We start from the raw sequence: 24,290 nt of genomic DNA, 5'->3' as shown, positions 1-24,290 counted from the left end.
GATGGAGAGTAGAGACAACCTACAAGTATATAAACTTTGTATGTAACCATAAATATATACACATTAAATACAGTGCATACAAGTGCCTCCATTTCTTCTTTTGTCAGTTTTTCAATGTAAATGTTAACCTTAGTTTAATAATCATATATATCATTTTTATATTCAATAGGACTATGTGAAGACACTTCTGGTGTTAAAGTTGACTGCAGAGGAAGAATCACCCCAGTATCTACTACTCCAACAGGTATGTCCATGTAACGTCCACTTCAAATTAATCAATAACCAATGTTCAACTTTTATTTTACTTTAAGTGTGGATTACTGGTAACAACTGTTGTTCTGGGCTCATGAATGATTGGTCAAGCAGGGGATTGAAATTGGTTGTTCCAGACTTTTTTGTCATGGGACAACCAGATATAAAATTCGGGCTAACCATGAGAAGAAATTACAGAATTTAGTATTATCATTGTAGCTATATTTTGTTGAAAAAAAAAATTGAATTTATTGTTTGGAAAGCCAGATGCTAACATAACTGTGAAAGATGTTATACATGTGTAGTTGCTAAAAATGATTCTGGTTTTATTTGATAAAAAGTGGCCAAAAAGCTATGTTAAAAAAAACACATTGTTTCTTGTGAACAATCTGAATGGTTTTCTCACTGGACAACCCGGTTTTCTTTTTATTTTGACTCCAGACAAGAGTTCAAAACCCTACCTGCATGTTTAGATAAATAAGATATATTTTAGTAGTGCCCTTCAAATTGTGTTTCATTTTCTCTCTGTCATCTTGTCCACCGTTTCACATACTATGTGTACATAGATCAGGGAAATTGAATGCACTGGGAGAAATTATCGCTATTTGAGGGGCAGAAACACTCTTTTTCTCACTCTGAATATATTGAAGTGGATTACAGTAGTTTGGAATGGTGTATCTTGCATTTATTAGTTATAAATCCAATAATTATTAACTAATTCGATAATAGAATACTTTTACTGCAAATTTTACACATTCATTTTCTCCATTGTTTTTAGGTTTTACCAAAGATAGACATCAGAAGTTCAGTGTGCCATTGAGACCAATCGTTTCTACCCCCAAAAATGGTATAAAGTCTAATGTGAACTCCATAAATTCTCAGTATAGTCCACATGGGCTGTTTAATTATAGAAGCAGCACTGACAAATCTACTGCCTCTACAGTGTCTAATCAGAATAAAAACTGTAGTGGAAGGTCAAGTTTCAAGACTCCCTTTCGCAAAAGAGTTATAAGTGTTGACTCAGAGTCAGGAACGAAGACAGTAAATGAAAAATCAACTCCCAATATTGCTGTGTTACCAAGTCAAACGATACAACCTTCTATTAATTTCAAGGAATCTAACAGAAAACAACAGTGTTCATCATGGACATCAAGGGCTATCACGGCAAAGCAGACATATCAGGTCAGTAATCTCTTTTCCTCTATCAAATATTGGAATACCATTGCTCGTCTGACAATGTGTGATAGTCTTCACACTGTTTTCTTTTCTATAGAAATTTGCCAAATGTTACAAAATAATGACTAGCTTTATATATTTGATCAAAGACACACATATACATTTTCTGACTAGGTTTACTAGTGACAAGCAACAACACATTGCTTAAGTGGAAGTTTTGAGATTAGCTGCTGCCATGCTATTGGCTAGAATACAAATTTGAATGATGTGGTGGAAGACCATGGAAATATAAATTGCTTTCTTTAGATACTAGCTTAGAGCTTAGTAGCCTTGTTTCACATTTCTAATCTCCCAGTTCCAATGAAGTTTCTGTGAACCATTTAGTTTTTGCTGCCAGAATTTTTCATGATTTCATGATTTTTCATGAGGATTTTATGGCATTCGTGAAAATGCTGCAAAAATTTAGTTACTGAAACTTTGTTTCCTATGACCCTAGAGAATTTGTCACTGCTTGCTTGTAAAATATGGTATTTGTCTCATGAAATTAAAGCTGTTTACCGTATTCATGAAGACAGGATTCTTGTAATCTTATCAATTGATGTTTACCGTATTCATGAAGACAGGATTCTTGTAATCTTATCAATTGATCTTTAAAATCCAAGTGATTGGTGTGTGAAGTCCAGGAGTGGGCAAGGTGGTAACATTTTAGCGGTAAATATAGCATAAATTTGTGATTCCTAATAGGATTGGATACCCTGCTTGGTATTGCAAAATTATGGCAAGCTGTAAAACTTGCGACAATAGATTGAGTGATAACTTTTTTTATTTTTTATTAAAGGCCGCTAAAATCAAACCTGCTATGGGCAGTCTGTATACTAAGAGATGCAACCAACCAAGACTGAAGTTACATGATGTTGTTGGCTCACAACCACCACAACAACATACACCAGATGAGGTAAATTTACGATTCATTCAGGCTGCTGACTAAAAATTATGTCTGTTTAGTTGTGGATGCACAGAGTAGTAGTCTCAAACATGGACCAGAACCGGAAACAAGCAGGAGGCAAATAGGATACAACAAACAAGTATTGTGTGATCTTGCTTGTGATTAGTACTGCCAATGTTTGGGAACAGTGTCATAACTCAATCTTTGGGAATATTTTGTTATACATGTTGACTGGCATGAATGGCCAATGATGGTAAATTTTCTATTTTTGGCATTATAGCCATTTAAACTTTGAAGGCTAACAGGTATCTGTTAAACTAAATCGTAATTTCTATACTGCAACGATTTTAACATAATGCATTTATGAAAATATTACACACATTATACGATTACTTATCGCATTTTAGCGTCAGACTATGATGATTGCTTGCTTGCATTATTGCATTTGAAAAAAAATTTGTTGCATTTAACCCTGCATAAGTTATAATACATGAATGGTAAGATTATAGTCACATTTTAACATCTGACTTGGTCCAGGATTCTTGTATTTTTTGCTTTATATCATCTTATCATAGGATACCATGTTAAAATGCATGTCATTAGATGCTAAAGTGACATGTAATTCTATCATGTGCACATTATATTTCTACTATTAAATTCAACCAATTTCCTAAAATGCACTATAATGCGAGCCATGTTAATTAGGGATCCTATGATAAAAGAGTCAATAATGTGAAAAATACAAGCCTCTTGCACCAAGTCATGCTAAAATCCAACATGTATTCCCATGTATTCACGCTATAATGCAACTTGCTACTGCATTTCAGCTGTTTTAAACTGCTATAAGTAAGGGCTATAATGCACATGTATATAACCCATGTTGCATAATGGCGCATTATAGCTGCAACTTATGCTAAAATGCATCTTAGGCCATACCAATAATATTTAAATTTTGCAAAAAATTGTAATGAATTTATTATCTATAGTCATGACGTCAGAACAGATACTGGGTATAAAGGGGTTTAATTATAAAATTAGAATAGCTATATTGAGTAAAAATAGCATAATGCTAATGCTTAATGTTACTAACTTGTTTTTGACAAAACTTTCCATTTTCTAAATTATTTTAGAAATCTATGTCAACTCTTTCTTTTCATTATTGTTTGCCCCATAGTTACACTCCTTTGGAATACACCCCAGTGTGCTGGATATTAGAAGCAGTAATGCAGAAAATTACAGATTCAATTGTGCTAATCATTACAGTACAAGTATTTGCTCAAATCAAGATGGTATTCAATTAAGTGATGGAGGTATTTTGGTCCCTGATGAGAAAGGAACTGCTGGAAAGGACAATTTTGTAAAGTGAGTTTCTAGAATGAGTATGCAGTGTTTCCCACATACATGAACTTCTGCTCATAGTCATTCAGCTAAACAATAATGTATGTGTTCTGTCAGTATCGTATGTACTTAGTACATAAATGACAGAGGAGGGCTTATGGGCAATATAAGTCATACAATAAATGATGTTTTTTGGTTTATGTGGTTATATATTACATAATATGAGGAGCGTTCAATAAGTAATGCTCCTGCCCCATTTCCCATAGCAGGACATTAATGAAACTTGGCACAGTTACAATGTATTAGTCTTTCTCTACATAGGAACCACCCAGAGTTATGCATTTCTCCCATCACTTGATGCAGCTCTGGACATCGTTTTTGTAGAACACCCCAGGTTGGTCCTCCAACCACATCGTAACTTCAGAAATCAAGGCTGCATCATCTGGGAAACACTTTCCTTTCAAAAACAATTTCATGGCTGGGAAGAGATGAAAGTTAGAGGGTGCAAGGTCAGGAGAGTAAGGGGGATGGGAGAGGATTTCATAGCCACACGCCCGTGCTTCTGATCTGGTGACATGCGAGTTGTGGACCGGAGTGTTGTCCTGCAGGAGGAGGAGGATATCTTTGCTGATCTTGACCGGCATCTTGATTTTGATAGCTTCTCTTAATTTCATCAAAAGTGAAGCGTAATACGCTCCTGTAATTGTGGTACCCTTTGCCAGGAAAACTGTCATCACTACTCCTTCCTGGTCCCAGAAGACTGTTAGTATGACCTTGCCAGCGGAGGGCTGCACCCTTGCCTTCTTTGGAGGTGGTGAGTCCAAGTGCTTCCACTGCATTGACTAGGCTTCGGTCTCTGGATCATAGTGATGATCCTGTGTATCAGTCTTTTGAAAAAACTTAGACTCATCTTCTTAGTACATCTCCAAATTCATCCTCGAGCACTCAACGCGTTCTTGCTTCTGGAAAGGTGTGAGCAACCTGGGAATCCATCTGGCAGACACCTTATGCATATGCAAATGGTCATGAATGATAGTTTCCACAGACCCTGTACTAATCTTGATCTCTTGGGCTATTCGGCGAACAGTAATGTGTCGATCTTCCAAAATGGCTGCCTCAACTTGACGGACAGATGCCTCATCAATGGCAGAAGAGGGACAACCAGGTCTGGGAGCTGTTTCCACAGACTTTCTGCCATGTTTGAATTCACGATGCCAGTGTTTTACAAGGTCATATGATGGGGCATCATCACCATATTTAGTTTCTTTCATTTCATCAAAAGTCTCCTTTGGTGTCGTCCTTTCAAATACAAAAATCGGATCACTGCATAACACTCAACTGACTCAGTTCAAACACCTGTAAATCAGAAACCACAATTTGTTCAGAGCTGTTTTTGCAACATAACCCATAGAGATGAAAATCATTACACATGCAAAATTTCATCTAGATCAGACAACTGGAAGTGGGTCAGGGGCATTACTTATTGAACGCCCCTCATATATATGGTAACTATAATTGGAATAAATTATGCTCTCTTGACTGTATCAGTCCTTACAAACATACAGCCAACATAACACAGATCTTTACACAGGCTTTAGTGGAGTGCGTACATGGTATAAAAATGCAGGGCTTAAAGTCATCATTTTTACATTATGTTTTGTTGAAAAATGTCATTACAACCTAAGTTTTTACACATGTGTTGAAGCAAACAGTTTTAATCACCCTATATGACAATTTATTGCTGTATAAAAAAGATGCATGTTTCCAATAACCATGCATATGTACCCTATCACAAATTGGTTGTCTACCCTAAACTTTTTTTGCCCAAACATGAAAAATTATTATATAATAAGTTTTCAATACTTGAAAAGACTTTACTTGATGATGACATGAATAGAATTTTGACAAAAGTTAGATGCATTAATGATCATAAATACTGCATACAATTGTTTGATATACAAATTTATGTCACCTCTGATGAAACCACCAATCTTGCCAAGAAAGACGCTGCAGTATCGAATTACAATGTGACTGTCAACATGGTTGCCATTACGTTTTTAGTCCCCGTTTGGACGCAGCCCAAAAACTAGGACTTATGTTTTGACCTCTGTGTGTTCGTGTGTGCATCTGGACCTGTATCTTAGAAATGCCTGGACCAATCACAATCAAACTTCACACATACATCATACATGATATTATACATATGCACGTCAATTTGTTTCACGATCTGATTCAAGATGGCCGAATGGTGGCCATTTTTGTGCTGAAAATCAAGTATTTTGTTCAAAATTGGTACATACGTTAGACATTATAGGACCTTAATGAACATCATTTTGTTTTTCAGATAAGATTCAAAATAGCCGACTGGCAGCCATTTTGTTTTAGTGAATGTGGTTCTAGTGCCATATCTCTGACTTTGACTGATTATGTTCAAATTTTAAATATTTATTATAGATTATGTCATAGATATACAGATATATTGGTTTGACAATTCTATCAATAATGGCCGAATGGTGGCCATTTTTGTGCTAAAAAATCATCAAAATCAAGCATTTCCTAGCTGTTTACAGATGGATTTTGTTCAAACCTTGTATATACGTTGGACATTACAGGACCTTGATGCACATTATTTTGTTTTACGATCTGATTCAAGATGGCCGAATGGCGGCCATTTTTGTGCTAAAAATTCATAAAAATCAAGCATTTCTCGGCTGTTTACTGATGGGTTTTGTTCAAACTTGGTATATACATTAGACATTATGGGACCTTGATGCAAATAATTTTGTTTTTCAGATAAGAGTAAAAATGGCCGACTGGTGGCCATTTTGTTTTAATGAATGTGGTTCTTGTGCCTTATTTCTGACTTTCTTTCACTGATTATGTTCAAATTTTAAATATTTATTATACATCATGTCATAGATAGACAGATATATTGGTTTGACGATCCTATTCAAAATGGCCGATTGGTGGCCATTTTTGTGCTAAAAAATCATCAAATATCAAGCATTTCTGGCATTTATGGATGGATTTCGTTCAAACTTGGTACATATATTAGACATTGCGGGTTCTTGATGCACATCATTTATTTTTCAGATCGGATTCGAAATGGCTGTCTGGCGGCCATTTTGTTTTAATGAATGGGCTTTTAAACCCATATCTCCGACTTGTTTTGACTGATTATGTTCAAATTTTAAATATTCATTATACATCATGTCATAGATAGACAGATATATTGGTTTGACGATCCTATTCAAAATGGCTGAATGGTGGTCAATTTTTGTGCTAAAAAATCATCAAATATCAAGCATTTCTGGCATTTGTGGATGGATTTCGTTCAAACTTGGTACATACATTAGACATTGCGGGTTCCTGATGCACGTCATTTTATTTTTCAGATTGGATTCAAAATGGCTGACTGGCGGGCATTTTTTAAATGATTGGGCTTCTAGAACCATATCTCTTAAATTCTTTGACCGATTATGTTCAAATTTTATAAATTTGTTATACATCATGTTATATATATATATATATATATATATATATATATATATATATATGACCGCGTCGACGTCACCGCAAATAGAGAGGCCTTCATCACCCTGAAAGACCACAAACCAAACTTTGCAAATAATCCTGCATGCAGATTGATCAACCCTACCAAACCAGAAATCGGCAAAGTAAGTAAACAAATTTTAGACAGGATCAATAAGAAAATTATTATAGAAACAAGAACAAACCAATGGAAAAACACCGCATCTGTAATAGAATGGTTCAACAAAATCGAACACAAAGAAAAACATCGTTTTATTTGCTTTGATATAGTAGAATTCTACCCATCCATTAACCAAGATCTTCTTCTCAAAGCGTTACACTTCGCCTCTTCATACGACCATATTTCGGAAGAAGAAATAAATATTATTCTACATTCAAAAAAGTCTCTGTTATTACATAATGGCCACTACTGGCAGAAGAAGAGCACCTGCTCATTCGACGTAACTACCGGTATGGGCAGTTTCGACGGCGCAGAGACGTGTGAATTAGTTGGATGCTTTTTATTGTCACAGCTGCATGATATTTGCGGAAAAATGATCAGCCGTACAGAGATGATGGCTTAGCCGCTGTAGACAACACACCCAAAGAAACTGAAAGAATAAAAAAAGCCATCTGTCATATTTTCAAACTACACGGTCTGAAAGTCACAATCGAAGCTAATAAAAATATTGTCAACTTCCTGGACGTCACATTCAACCTCACTGACAGCTTTTACAATCCATATATTAAACCCAACAGCCACCCACTATACGTACATAGAATATACCGGCAGGAATCAACAAACGATTGTCATATCTTTCATCAGACGAAAAACACTTTGATCTAGCCGCGCCACCCTACCAGACAGCTCTAAATCAAAGTGGATATGATTATCACCTCAAATTCGAACCCCCCACGGAAAGAAGAAGAACAAACAGACCTCGTAACAACATCCTCTGGTTTAACCCCCCCCCCCCCCCTCCCTTCAGTAAAAAATGTCACTAACAGCGTGGTTAGAAGATTCCTCACCCTGGTTGATAAGTGTTTCCAACAGGGAAACAAACTCAGGAAAATTTTCAGCCATAACACCATCAAATTGAGCTACAGTTGTACGAATAACGTAAAGCAAATAATCTGCAATCAAAACAAACAACAACTTACAGCGGCCAACACCAATACACCCAGTACCGAGATCAACAGATTATGTAACTGCCGTAAGAAATCTGAATGCCCCTTAGACGGAAATTGTTTACAATCGGCCTTGGTTTACCAAGCTAATATCAGACGGCAAGACAACAACAAGTGTGAAACATATGTGGGACTAACAGGAAATGAATTTAAAACCCGGTACAGAAACCACACTGCATCGCTACGCAACCAATCATTGAGAAACGCAACAGAGCTCAGTAAATACGCTTGGTCATTAAAAGACAATAACATCGATTACGACATCAAATGGAGAGTGTTATTGCATGCTGCACCATACAATACTTCAAGCAAACGTTGCAACTTATGTATTAGAGAGAAATATATTATAATTTTCCAACCACATTACTGTAGTTTAAATAAAAGAAATGAGCTTTTTTCTTCCTGTAGACACAGAGCCAAATCGTTGCTATGCAACAACTAGTTTTAATATCGTAAACACACTCCATTGTTATGCAAATCTGTAGCACTTATAACGTAGTCTGTTTCGGTGGTTTATTTAATAAAGTCTTAACTCCTGATGAGTGAAGTACTCCATGTACCTTACGAAACAGTACTGTAGAGTGAACTTTACTTATCTAGTCGTGTCTTAATTTCTCTGTCCACGTATGTATATATATATATATATATATATATACATGGATTCAAAATGGCTGATTTTGAATGCTGTTCCAGAGCAATATCTCTCAATATGGACAAGTACTTGTTTGACGATCAGATACAAATGTCAATCATTTTAATGTTAAAAAATTATATTCCTGACATGGTTATATTCCAGCTATATTACTATAAACAAAACTATATATCTTAAATTTGATAACTAACATGGACTGTGCCATGCATGGCTTGTTTTAATAAATGTGGTTCTAGTGCTATATCTCTGATATGCTTCGACTGATTATGTTGAAATTTTAAATATTCATTATACATCATCTGATAGGTATACAGATATATTGGTTTGACAATCCTATTCTGATCTGATCCGATCTGAGTAGGCATAGGTCTTGGTGATTGTGGGATGATACAGTCATCTACTATTACCACATGTTGAAATGTGATTGAACTTCATGTGTACATGTAGAGATCACAATACACATGATTTCTACTATTTTACCCTGCAGAGCAATGCTGAGCACACCGGGTGTTGATCCTAAATTGCTGAGTATGGATTGGGTTTACAATCATTATAAATGGATTGTGTGGAAGCTAGCTGCAATGGAAGTAGCCTACCCTCAACAATTTGCAACTAGGTATCTATGGATATTTGTAATATGTGAATTTTCAGTTTATTGAGTGCTGTGTATATATGGGTATATGTAATAAAGGAATTTTCAGTTTGAGTGCTATGTATCTATGGATATTTGTAATAGAGGAATTTTCAGTTTATAGAGTGCTGTGTATCTATGGATATTTGTAATAGAGGAATTTTCAGTTTATAGAGTGCTGTGTATCTATGGATATTTGTAAAAGAGGAATTTTCAGTTTATTGAATGCTATGTATCTATGGATATTTGTAATAGAGGAATTTTCAGTTTATTTGAGTGCTATGTATCTATGAATATTTGTAATAGAGGAATTTTCAGTTTATTGAGTGCTATGTATCTATATATATTTGTAATAGAGGAATTTTCAGTTTATTGAATGCTATGTATCTATGGATATTTGTAATAGAGGAATTTTCAGTTTATTTGAGTGCTATGTATCTATGAATATTTGTAATAGAGGAATTTTCAGTTTATTGAGTGCTGTGTATGGATATTTGTAATAGAGGAATTTTCAGTTTATTGAATGCTATATATCTATGGATATTTGTAATAGAGGACTTTTCAGTTTATTGAGTGGTGTGTATCTGGATATTTGTAATAGAGGAATTTTCAGTTTATAGAGTGCTGTGTATATATGGATATTTGTAATAGAGGAATTTTCAGTTTATTGAGTGCTATGTATCTATGGATATTTGTAATAGAGGACTTTTCAGTTTATTGAGTGGTGTGTATCTATGGATATTTGGAATAGAGGAATTTTCAGTTTATAGAGTGCTATGTATCTATATATATTTGTAATAGAGGAATTTTCAGTTTATTGAATGCTATGTATCTATGGATATTTGTAATAGAGGAATTTTCAGTTTATTTGAGTGCTATGTATCTATGAATATTTGTAATAGAGGAATTTTCAGTTTATTGAGTGCTGTGTATCTATGGATATTTGTAATAGAGGAATTTTCAGTTTATAGAGTGCTGTGTATCTATGGATATTTGTAAAAGAGGAATTTTCAGTTTATTGAATGCTATGTATATTTGTAATAGAGGAATTTTCAGTTTGAGGGCTATGTATCTATGGATATGTGTAATAGAGGAATTTTCAGTTTATTTGAGTGCTATGTATCTATGGATATTTGTAATAGAGGAATTTTCAGTTTATTTGAGTGCTATGTATCTATGAATATTTGTAATAGAGGAATTTTCAGTTTATTGAGTGCTGTGTATGGATATTTGTAATAGAGGAATTTTCAGTTTATTGAATGCTATATATCTATGGATATTTGTAATAGAGGACTTTTCAGTTTATTGAGTGGTGTGTATCTGGATATTTGTAATAGAGGAATTTTCAGTTTATAGAGTGCTGTGTATATATGGATATTTGTAATAGAGGAATTTTCAGTTTATTGAGTGCTATGTATCTATGGATATTTGTAATAGAGGACTTTTCAGTTTATTGAGTGGTGTGTATCTATGGATATTTGGAATAGAGGAATTTTCAGTTTATAGAGTGCTATGTATCTATATATATTTGTAATAGAGGAATTTTCAGTTTATTGAATGCTATGTATCTATGGATATTTGTAATAGAGGAATTTTCAGTTTATTTGAGTGCTATGTATCTATGAATATTTGTAATAGAGGAATTTTCAGTTTATTGAGTGCTGTGTATCTATGGATATTTGTAATAGAGGAATTTTCAGTTTATAGAGTGCTGTGTATCTATGGATATTTGTAAAAGAGGAATTTTCAGTTTATTGAATGCTATGTATCTATGGATATTTGTAATAGAGGACTTTTCAGTTTATTGAGTGGTGTATATCTGGATATTTGTAATAGAGGAATTTTCAGTTTATAGAGTGCTGTGTATATATGGATATTTGTAATAGAGGAATTTTCAGTTTATTGAGTGCTATGTATCTATGGATATTTGTAATAGAGGACTTTTCAGTTTATTGAGTGGTGTGTATCTATGGATATTTGTAATAGAGGAATTTTCAGTTTATTGAGTGGTGTGTATCTATGGATATTTGTCATAAAGGAATTTTCAGTTTATAGAGTGCTGTGTATATATGGATATTTGTAAAAGAGGAATTTTCAGTTTATAGAGTGCTGTGTATCTATAGATATTTGTAATAGAGGAATTTTCAGTTTATAGAGTGCTATGTATCTATGGATATTTGTAATAGAGGAATTTTCAGTTTATTTGAGTGCTATGTATCTATGGATATTTGTAATAGAGGAATTTTAAGTTTATTGAATGCTGTGTATCTATGGGTATTTGTCATAGAGGAATTTTCAGTTTATTTGAGTGGTGTGTCTATATGGATATTTGTCATAGAGGAATTTTCAGTTTATAGAGTGCTATGTTTCTATGGGTAGATGTAATAGAGGAATTTTCTGTTTATTGAGTGCTATGTATCTATGGATATTTGTAATAGAGGAATTTTCAGTTTATAGAGTGCTGTCTATCTATGGATATTTGTAATAGAGGAATTTTCAATTTATTGAATGCTGTGTATCTATAGATATTTGTAATAGAGGAATTGTCAGTTTATTGAATGCTATGTATCTATGGATATTTGTAATAGAGGAATTTTCAGTTTAAAGAGTGCTATATGTATCTATGTATATTTGTAATAGAGGAATTTTCAGTTTGAGTGCTATGTATCTATGGATATTTGTAATAGAGGAATTTTCAGTTTATTGAATGCTGTGTATCTATGGATATTTGTAATAGAGGAATTTTCAGTTTATTGAGTGCTGTGTATCTATGGATATTTGTAATAGAGGAATTTTCAGTTTATAGAGTGCTGTGTATCTGTGGATATTTGTAATAGAGGAATTTTCAGTTTATTGAATGCTATGTATCTATGGATATTTGTAATGGAGGAATTTTCAGTTTATAGAGTGCTATGTATATTTGTAATAGAGGAATTTTCAGTTTGAGGGCTATGTATCTATGGATATGTGTAATAGAGGAATTTTCAGTTTATTTGAGTGCTATGTATCTATGGATATTTGTAATAGTCTAAGAGGAATTTTCAGTTTATAGAGTGCTATGTATATTTGTAATAGAGGAATTTTCAGTTTGAGGGCTATGTATCTATGGATATATGTAATAGAGGAATTTTCAGTTTATTGAGTGCTGTGTATATATGGATATTTGTAATAGAGGAATTTTCAGTTTATAGAGTGCTATATGTATCTATGTATATTTGTAATAGAGGAATTTTCAGTTTGAGTGCTATGTATCTATGGATATTTGTAATAGAGGAATTTTCAGTTTATTGAATGCTGTGTATCTATGGATATTTGTAATAGAGGAATTTTCAGTTTATTGAATGCTGTGTATATATGGATATTTGTAATAGAGGAATTTTCAATTTATTTGAGTGCTATGTATCTATGGATATTTGTAATAGAGGAATTTTCAGTTTATAAAGTGCTGTGTATATATGGATATTTGTAATAGAGGAATTTTCAGTTTGAGTGCTGTGTACCGGTATATATGAATATTTGTACTCAAAAAATTTTGAGTTTATTGAGTGCTATGTATGCACTGAGAATAGTGTTGATTCTGCAGTGGATAGAGGTGTTCATTCATATTACTGCTTGCTTATAACTTTGCACTGCCTACTACATGTATATTCAAATTTTCACCAATATTCAACATTGAGGGCACTGTCTCAAAATATGAACCGTTTGGAAATAAATTCCATACAAAATGCCCAAAAAGCCTTTTCAGCGAAAATTAATTATAGCGAAAATAAAGTATTCCACTTTATATCAATTTGTAAAAAAACACACAAATAATTGTACAGTTTATAACAAATATACCCACAAAAATATTGCTTCATTGAAATTGTTTGTTTATTTTATACATCTGACCAACTGCAGTAGAAAATCTGAGACTTGTTCTTGAGATTTCTTCATAGTAGATTACTCACACAATCAATTACAGAACATAATACCCGCATCATATTGTGTACATGCAGTGTGTTTGTGAATCTTAGTGAACAATTAAATAATGAGATTTGAATCAGACTCTATGAAAGTTTAGATTTTATTTTAATCACATTGGACATAACCACACTGCAATTCTCCTGAATTAATATTAAATTTGTTATTTTAGAAGTCTGACTCCAGACTATGTGATGCAGCAGTTGAAATACAGATATGACAGAGAAATTGATTGCAGTCAAAGATCGGCTTTAAAGAAGATATTAGAACGGGACGACGCTCCATCCAAACGACTTGTGTTGTGTGTATCATCAACTTCTGTGAATGTAACATCACATGAACAAGACCCAAATGAAGTTTCAAAACAAATTAATCATAAGGTATATTATTATACATCTGTCCCCGTAAGTTAGGAAATGCGAATTCTAAATATGGAAGGATTACATGCGTAAGCGTCCTATAATAATAAAAACAAACATGGCTGCCACCAGGGTTTGACCGGACTCCACACAAAAAAGTTTGCTGATTCTGTTCTAAACTTTTTGGATTTCGGCATTCCCATGATGTATCATTGGAAGGAAAAGATGTATAATAATGAGATTATTTCAAAAATACTGCAAAATATGCACTCAGATAGTACGCTGTCGCATCAACCTCTGCTGCGCATCGGTCGACACTCCTGCTGTACTGTCTTCGTGCATACTTTTCGGTATCCTTGTAATAACCTCTTAATCTGTAAATCTATGGAAACTATGAGGTTCTTTACAAAATACCTTGTGTATCATACACTATGTACAGTATTGTCCTCAATTTTTCACATCTTTGAAAAATACCTTTGCTGTATAATGCATTCAGATATTTTTTTTTTATATGGTCTGATCGATTAAGAAATGAGCTCTGAGAATTTGTCTAGTGAGCATCTGAATCACTGTGCACTACTAATTTAACAAATATGGTAATCATTTGTGTGTTGCTCAAAAAGGGAGTTCTCATTAGGGGAGGGCGAAGTCCCCATTGGGGGAGTTAATATCTTACACAGTTATGCTGTAAATATTTTATTAGATATTTGTATAATTAAAATGAAAGTGAAGGCATGTGAAAATAGGTAGGCCAATAAACATGACTTCATGAACAGTTCTGTTTTACAACTGCAGAACAATATGGTGATTGAATTAACTGATGGTTGGTACAGCATTAAAGCATTTATAGATGCAGCATTGAAAAGACTGATAACAAATGGGAAAATAAAAGTTGGTACTAAACTGTGTATCAATGGTGCTGAATTGATTGGATCCCAGGATGCATGCACTCCATTGGAGGTGAGTCAGAGAACCAGTGCAGTGTACTCTGGGTATGCATTGTCTTGTACAATTGTCATATTTGCATATAATTTACCACACATATCAGTGTACATTTTCAATGACAAAAATAGTAAAAACTTACTTCAGTATGTATCAATAAGAAACATTTCACACTATTCAACATCTGGGTTATTAATAGGCCGTCATACTTGTTAACATTTGGCATGCACAGTGACTGGTTGGCAAGAATTGGACATTGTAGTAAAACATATGGGCAATGTTGTCAAGAACTAGTGCTGAATATATCAGTGAGAAATATTTGTTGTCAGACATTTTTACACTGGTTGAACACTAAAAAGGGTTGGCCGAAGTTCATTTACTAACAAATGCATCTTTACTTACATTCTGTTGGCGTGCTAGCAATCGCTTGTTCGCTATTCACGGCCATCTTGAAAGAATGCATACTCAACCTTTCAAATTTGTGACGTCATCAAAATGCTCATTAATATTAATAGTAAGAAAACATTTGCAGGGGTCACACGTCAACCAAACAGGACAATTGGCCTATTTTTAAAATACATAATTGTGATGAAATGAGTAAAAATCTGATTACAAAAACATTAGTAATATTTCTGTCAAAACACAATCATCTGCAATGTTTTATGGCCCAAACAAATTTGTATGACTGAGTTTTCATCATAGAAAAAAACTGGCGGATTTTTGCGGGAATAGGCAAAATACATTTCATCTTTTTAATATCATTTTACAATGTAACAAGTGCTATTTATTGTTGCGCAGCAAAATCAACACCAACTGATTATAGTGCAACGATAATAATGAAATTTATTTGTTCAATGAGTTCTTTGCAATCACCAATATTTAGATGATTTGGAAACTGTCTGTAATACAACATGGTATTCTGATTGGTTAATGGAATTCTTGATCTATTAGGTCAATGGACATGATGGTAGGCCAAGAAAACTTGGCAGATCCAAAATTCATTGAGTTCTTATAATAAGACAAACTTGAAGTTAGCAAACCGAATTACGGTTATTTTAAACCAGGAAAATAGAGACATGAAGTAGTAACAAGTAGTAATGAGAAACAAGTCAAGTATTCTATGGATAGCTATTTTATCACACACATGTAGTCTTTTTTTTTTTTTTTTTGATAAATATTTTTTATTACCCATAAACAAAAAATTACAGGACTTTAGTAAATACAAAAAAAACAGTAATAAACAAAACAAAAAAAGTAAAAGAAGAAAACAAAACAATAACAACAAATAATGAAGACAGATTACCAAGTAACTCCAATTGTATTAAAAAATTGTGGATTGTAAGATGCACAAACCAACATTAGGTAAAGTTTCTCCACTTCACCTGAAACAATTTGATAGTGCTATTTTTACTACATATACAATATTCCATTTCTTTTGTTGCCATATCTTTTTTTTCCACCAGACGAAATGAAGGTGAAATGCCATTTAATTTACAGGAATAAATAATTTGTTTAGTTATAATAATGATATGGTTCAATAAACTTGAGAACTGATCATCTCCCAGCAAAATTTGAATATCTGTGAAAGTGTCTGGCGTATTTAAAAATTCACCCCATCTATTACATATTGATGTCCAAAGGACAGTAACATAGTTGCATGTAACGAATAAATGTGTTAGAGTTTCGTCGCTATTATGACAAAAAGAACAAAGGCTAGAGGTGACGAGAAGAGGTCTCATACGGTGAAGCATAGTATTCGTAAATAAAACATTATGATTTAGTTTCCACTGGAATTCTTGGAGTTTTGTTTCAATGGTAACTCTAAATGGTATCTTGAAAATAATTTCCCACTTAATTTCATTTAATTGAAACAACTGCTGAAAATAAGTTTAACATTTTGGTGGAATCAAATAAAGAGATGAAAGAGCATTTCGTATTACTTTACATGTTACCATCTTCAATGGACAAAATATGTTGTTAATGTACAAACCAATAGGCAATTCTGGTCTAACAAAAAAGGGAGTACAGCCTCTCCATTCTGGTGATATAGCGGAGATTATGCCATGTCAAAGGAGATATTGTCTAGGAGTAAACCCAATTTCTTGTAGTTGTGTCCAATTTTTTATTTTTCCATTTGAAATATAAAGGTCCGAGATATAGACAATGCCCTTTAAAATGAAATCTAGATAACACACACTCTTGTTATCAATGAGAATGATAGTCTTCATCAGGAAAGAAACAGCACTGGCGGAGAATAAATGTGGCTTTTTCAATACATATTTTTTATCAAACCATGACTGAATAATAAGCAGTGCATTTATATGCACTATTTATTTTTATGGGTACATCTATGACAGTAGATATTTGTTTGAGAAATGTGTTTATCCTCTCAGTGTCTCAGAACACCACCTACCATCAGTTCAGAGGTTTTTGTACTCATTAATTAAAGCCTACATTAAAGTCAAACCACATGTCAACAAAGAAAAATCTAAGACGAACGAAATTTTGGAGAACAAGAAACAGCACAATTCTCAATAATTAAGTGGAGTGGATGAAATATACAATTTATTGTGTTCAAACCTTGATTATTTTTATACAGCAGTGAATACTACCTTTCTCTAACTTACATTATTACATCATGGTAGAATTAAAATTAAGTATTCTAGAAAAAAAAAGTATTTTGTAATGTTATTCCTGATGGTTCTGAACACAAGAGTGTTAACTGGTAAACAAAAGTGACTTGGATCAATGTTCTTACCATAGAGGGCGCTATGTAAAAAAAAAAAAAAAAAAAAACGAGAGTGTGTGCTTTTATTTAGAAAGTACATTTCATTGTGGTGCTTGTCTTCAAATATAAACTGTATCACAGGTGTACACCTAACACAATTTGTTAGCAATTAATTCTTTTTAACCACATTTCCGGAATTGTACATGTATGTGAACTTTCAGCAAGTAATGGCTGTAGTAGAAAATTTAAACATTGTTGCTTTAATTTTTCTCACACTGAAGTCTTTTGTAAATGTTTATTTCAGGCACCACCAGATTTAATGTTAAAGATCACCTGTAATTCAACCAGACGATCTCATTATGCTGCGAAACTAGGTTTTCATCGCAATCCACACCCACTCCCCATTTCTTTGAACACATTATATCCAGATGGTGGTCTCGTGGGATGTATCGACATTGTGGTGGTGAGGTCTTATCCATTACAAGTGAGTACAATAGATCTGACATTCAAGTATTTTTATAGTAGATACTAGACTGGATATTGTATTTATCCTGGTATATGTCATTCGAGTGGTACTACTTACTATTTTTGATACTATTTTACCATGCCCATATTTTAGATAGATAAATAGAGCAAGGGAAAATGTTTGTTTTTAAACTCAAACACCTTCCAACCTAAAATATTTAATTAATAGATATGTAATTTACTGACACAATACAATAGATTTATTTTTGCTGATGTTACAGTACTCGTATCACTCAACCTCCCGCCAGCTTTTGCTTTTTTCTTTGTGTGATTTTGCTTGTTGAATTCGACCGGACAATTTCTTCTTTATTTTCACACAAACTCGGAAATATCACTGCCCGCTCACTCGAGGTTCACATTGACTTATAATTGTCCTGCTGGTTTTCATAGATGCTGCACAGCCGTCAAAAGTTCAAATACTTTTGGTTTTAACAATCTATAATTATATGCACCTGATCTGACCCTTTGACCTAGATTTGGCTGGGATTGAATATTTTATTTTAAACAATATTTAGACGTGATACACTGCTACAAAATGTATTTTAACACAAGTACGACATGGTTGTCTGGATTTCCTTTCCTGAGTGTTGAGTCTTTGCAATGTATTTACAATTTGTCAAAGAGAAGACAAGCCAAAGGACTGAATAGCAGTTCCATGCATGGACTGAGTGAAAGAAAATATTTCTAAGCCTAAAATAATACCTAATATTAATATTAATATTGTATATGTTTGGTATGACAGTATGTATAAATATCTAGAAAAATCTGGTCTTTGATTGTTTGGATTGTTTATCGACCATGTCCAATATGGTTCTGTGACCCAGGTCATGCTCCGATCAGGTGACTTTTAGGTGATGTTCTAACAAAGCGTATTTGACCGAAATTTAAGGGTTGTTGTACCATCCAATCATCCGGCGTTGATTCACATAGTTTTTTGGCTGTGTCAGACTTCAAAATTATTCACTGAAAAACATTGGTATATTTTGACAAGGGGTGGGATTTGACTTCAGTTCAAAAAGAAAAACTAGGCTGAGATACATTAGTGGCCATGGCCAATCAGTTTTTTCTGCAAGTTGGGAAAAAAGGTAAACCAGACTAGGGTGGACGATTTTCAATACCGAAGGGCCGTGTGAATCATAATTTTCAAGTTGTTTGACTGGTCACCAAATATTTACGGTTAGAGCTAAATTTGATGCATTTTTCTGCTGAAGCCCCTAAAATTATTTATACATGGCAAGCTCTGTTCGATTTTTTCACTTTTTATTCGAAAATATTTTTGGTGAGAATACGTATTACTATAGATCGAGCTCAGTCACTGAAATTGGATGTCAAATTTTACCAGACCGACATGGTTTTGGTATCGTTATTTTTGCAATTAATCAATAATATTTTCCTTTTTTTATCGATTTCATTGATTTTTGTAGAGATTGAACTCATGATCAATTGAAAACAAAATGTAAAACCGTTTTCAAGTATCATTAATATTTCATAACTAATTGATCCGTGAAACTAGAGTACTCTAATTTATTACAGAATTCTTCTCCACCACTTTGTAAAAGAACTAAACAATTCAGAAACTATCAATTTTACATTATTTTGGAGAACATTGTAGTCTTTTTTTTCCCCATAAAAATGTGTTGGCTAACTGTTTTTGTTTTCTAGTAGCAGTAAGAAATAGCAGCATAATGGATTTGTTTATTTAGCAGTCACGTGACATAATTAACGTTGACATTAGTTTGGTGAAATGAGGACTGTACAATAACTTGAGCACTTCCTATTTGGCCATCTTCAGTCTCATTAATAAGTATAAAATCAGAGTTTGATTTGTTTTTCAAGATATAAGTGAAAATTTTGCCTAAATGTTTATAGTATTACCGGTAATGTTACCCAAATCTATTTAGAATCAAATATATACAAAATTTACAACTCATAGAATACATAATCCATGTCGCTTTGTATTTCATTTCTCATTTCTCAGACAAGAAATGTTTTGTGAGTGTGCTGTGAATGTATATTGTTTTTGCTGGTAAACCAAGTCAGTCTGCTTTATGGACATTAGTTCTTTGCTACTCTTTTGTCCATGCAGTGATAATGAATGACAAATTGATGTACATTAATTATAGATATGATTAGTATAATAACACCAGTGTAGTATCTAGTGTCTGACTGATAGTTTAGTATGTCAATGATAGATTAACCTGATCATCAAAAGTTGCAAGATATACAGTATGACTTAACCACAAGCTACAGCAAACAATGGATATGATGTTCAGTATTAAAAACATCATCCATTTACAGGATATTTTTGATGCCACTTTAAACACATTTATATTAGCAACTGAAGATCAGAGTTAATATACAATGGTCAAGGTTAATATGATTGAAAACTTAATTGCCATTTGACTTTATGATTAAATTCTGCCAAGCTAAAATTTCAGAACAAGCCATAGCATGTGACAAGAGTTGTTCAGTCATCACAAGCCACTGAATGTTCACTGCCCTTCGTGGTAGCAGAATTGCATTGTTAGCAGGAACAAATTTTTAGTGACCCATCGTATCTGAATTATTAAACAAGTTTGGTAATTTTCATATCATGACGATTACCATATACTACTTACGACACAAGTTTAATAAATTTGATATCATAAGGCTCGAATTTTAATTTTCAGCTGTTTTGCTAGCAGAAAATAACATCAAAATTATTAAGTGTGTGTATTTGCATACTGAGCTTCTTAAGTGTGTCCTATTCATTTGCGTGCAAGGATGCCTTTGAACATGCGTTGTGGCCATTTTATTGGCTATGATTAATTTATTTGTTCAACCATCAATGTATTTATGGTCGAGCGAATCAGAAACTGGTTAATCCTCAATTCCTGAACACTTTGGGCACCAAATTGTTGGTGCAAGATTTTGCTATTTATATGCATTTTTCTATAAATGAATAATTCTAAACTGTATGGACTTATATATCTTCATCAAAACTTTTGAAAAAATCAGAAAAAAACTATGTTGGTTTTATTTTGTAAAAGGTGACAAAACTTTGGTGTTTCAAGGGTTCAAGTGAAAAACATATTGCTGAATACTGAATGAAACTATCAATATAAAGCAAACCGGTAAATAAACATTTGTCACACTTCTCCAAATACATCACATACCAAGTCTGGGGGAAAAGTGCAGTCATAAGTTGGCAGTCAAGAGTGACTTCACCATTGTAAATATTTACAATATGAAAAAAGCCATGGAAATTGATATATAAAACATAGCCATGGGGTCAGTCAACAATGTATATCAAAATCCACTACGTTCAATTACCCACCATAGACTCCGGTCAGTCAAAATGACTATTTTGAACTGTAGGCATTAATCTGCGATTCAGCTAATGACGGATAAAGAAATCTAGGTTAGGGGAAGCCCCATGACCTCAAGATTTTTCCTCACGTCCCGAACCATGTGACCGAGGCAAAGAGGTGCTGCCATATTGCCTTTATCCTTTTTTTTTGTCCGCATTCAGTGTGGATCGATGAAAACTGTTCCTCTCCCTGACCCCGGTACCACAAATATTTGGGAGGTGGCCACGTTCATGGAATATTTCATCAGTTCAGTTGGAAACAATCCATGCCCTGAGAGCAGAGTGGCGACCCTCAGCCCACTGGAACGCATTGTTTTGTGCTGCCAGCACTCAAAGGCGGAACGCACCAGCCTCCTAGACCAGCAGACACAGCCATTGGTGAGACACCACACGGCTACATGGGATATCCTGCAGTGTCATCTGGCTCTCGTGGCAGGGGTTACTCGCCACTTGTGACGAGGTGGATTGGCATATGTTCGGCGGGAGGCAGAGTCTGAACCTATCAACTTCTACAGGCCTCGCTGGGTCTCACCTCGGCTAAGGAGAGATCAGCCCTGATGTAGAATTGCCGAAGCCACACATCTCTATCGCACTGATTGTGTCGGTTTATTCTGGCTCTGAGGCAGTGCGTATTCGATCTCTCCAGGTGGTGATACACTGGAAACACTGAACACCGTATTACTCTCCATGCTCTGTTTCTACTGGTTAGCCTCGCTAGATTTGAGCGATGCTTACCCACACATACGATACACTCAGTGAGTCAGCGACTCCCTCAATTCGCCCAGTTGGGTCAAGTACAGGGTTTTGCATGGCTCCATACATATTCACCAGAGTGTAGAAACAGGTGGTGCTACGGCTGCGCAGAAGTTCACAAATTCAAATATTTGGACAGATCACTTTGCATAGATACAATGTATATGGAAGTTTTGAAAACATGCTAGGCTGGCTTCAAGCCAGCTAAATGTTAATCTCACACTATACTGTTATCTCATGTATCTCTATACAGCTCCTTTTCCTTTATTTTTCTTGCATCCCCCACCAATAATATAGTAGTACACTACAATTCAATAAGGTACTGTTACACTGAAAATTTAATCCATTTCTTCCAAAAAAACTCTTGTTGTGCCCTTTCTGGTAATTCATACTTTTTATTATATCCCACCTCTGCTATGAGGATGTTAAATTTTGGCATATTTTTTTTAAGCTTGCTGTAAAGTTGTAAATGCATTTTTTAATGATTTGCATCGGAATCAGAATTTGGGAAAATGTTTACAAGACTCAATTTGCATATCATTTTTTCATAAACACAATTTATGGACAGATTACATACCCTCAAGTGATTAAGGTTTACATTTATTTTTGGGGCCATCGATATATTTACAATATTTAAATTATATTAATAATAATTCCTCTAATACTCTTTTTTTGTGTATTTTGAGGTCAGTCGTGTATTACATATTTTCCATGGTTTTGCATTTTGATGCAAATATAAAGATAATTGTGCAGCACAATTTGTTCTCTTCATCAACTAACTGTATAGATTTTAAATACTGTTCTTTCTCAGATGTAAACAATAAATGCCATTTTGTTAATAGTTTTTTATTTAGTTAAAGCAGAGGGTTTTGTCTGCTGTGTAGACATGAGAATTTACTTCTAAGCGATAACAAATCATGCTAAAAATATAAAGGCTCATGGTAGACCCTTGTTTGTAAACAATGACATGCTATGGTTGTTTGCTGCATGCATGTGTGATGACTTTCCCACTTCAATATACAGTACTCATTTCGCCGAACCTCCCGCCCGCTTCCGGATTTCGATCGCTTTTTTTTCGCTCGCTTTGTTCAATTCGACCGCGCAATTTCCGCTTTTTTTTCGACCGCGCAAATCCGGAAGTATTCGCTCGCGCAATCGCTCGCTCGCTCGCTCGCCTGACAGCGCAACCGCCCGCATTTACAGTTCATTACCTACTGTTTCATGTACAAGTGTATCATTTTTGTTTTTATGATGTTAAAATAAGAATAAATACAATCAGAAATTTATAGAACGACCGTTGAAAAAAATACGGTGGATCACACGGCCATATAAAATTGGTAATAATACATACGCGTAGTAATAATGTCCACCATAAACAAGATCGAACCAAACATGTGAAATCAAATACGACACTGACACAGACACAACTAATATGAAATAAAACCATTCTATTTTTGGTGGAGAGCGAAAAATGTCTATTGTAGAGTACGGTATTCGTTGAGTAACCGTGTGTAGGGTGACGGTTGTCATGCACGCATGGTTTGGGTTTAACACGGGTCAAGTTGTAGTTATGTTAAAATCCGTGGCACCTATAACAATTGAAGAATATCTGCAGGAATAGTAAGACTGTGAAAAAAACGACTGATCGATTGTTATAGAATGACCGTAGTGTACAATTTGTCAAACAAATACAATACTTGCAAATGTAATGTCGGCCAGCGCCCATCTTACTTGTCCGAAGTTGTCGAAGCCGACATCACTGGAGATCGCGTTTTTTAACTAGGCGGCTGGCAAGCGGACTAACACGTTACATAAACCTGTTGAACTACAATTATGGTTTTTATGTTTGCGCCCAATGTCTCGTTATAAAATAAAGGATTCAAATTTTGCAGGGTATTCCGTTTTTTGCGAACTCTGGGCGAAATACTTTCATGAGCTGTACGTAGTTCACTTACAGCCA

General features: G+C 34.2%; 1 protein-coding gene across 1 annotated transcript in view; it reads left to right on the top strand.

Annotated features, from left to right (window-relative positions):
- LOC102803273 (uncharacterized) overlaps positions 1–24,290 on the top strand; it is a 67,429-nt gene that overhangs the window by 13,288 nt on the left and 29,851 nt on the right. The window contains exons 3-10 of the mRNA XM_085498384.1: positions 170–244; positions 1,031–1,434; positions 2,267–2,383; positions 3,549–3,736; positions 9,571–9,699; positions 13,847–14,054; positions 14,829–14,993; positions 18,008–18,187. Of these exons, the coding sequence (XP_085354510.1) occupies positions 170–244; positions 1,031–1,434; positions 2,267–2,383; positions 3,549–3,736; positions 9,571–9,699; positions 13,847–14,054; positions 14,829–14,993; positions 18,008–18,187 (1,466 nt within the window). The remainder of the gene's footprint in view (positions 1–169; positions 245–1,030; positions 1,435–2,266; positions 2,384–3,548; positions 3,737–9,570; positions 9,700–13,846; positions 14,055–14,828; positions 14,994–18,007; positions 18,188–24,290) is intronic.

This window comes from Saccoglossus kowalevskii, chromosome 4 (assembly GCF_978046115.1).
Source record: "Saccoglossus kowalevskii chromosome 4, keSacKowa6.1, whole genome shotgun sequence".
In the NCBI taxonomy this organism is placed as follows: Eukaryota; Metazoa; Hemichordata; class Enteropneusta; family Harrimaniidae; genus Saccoglossus; species Saccoglossus kowalevskii.
Note: the sequence above shows the minus strand (reverse complement) of the source record. Positions and strands in the feature narration are given on the sequence as shown.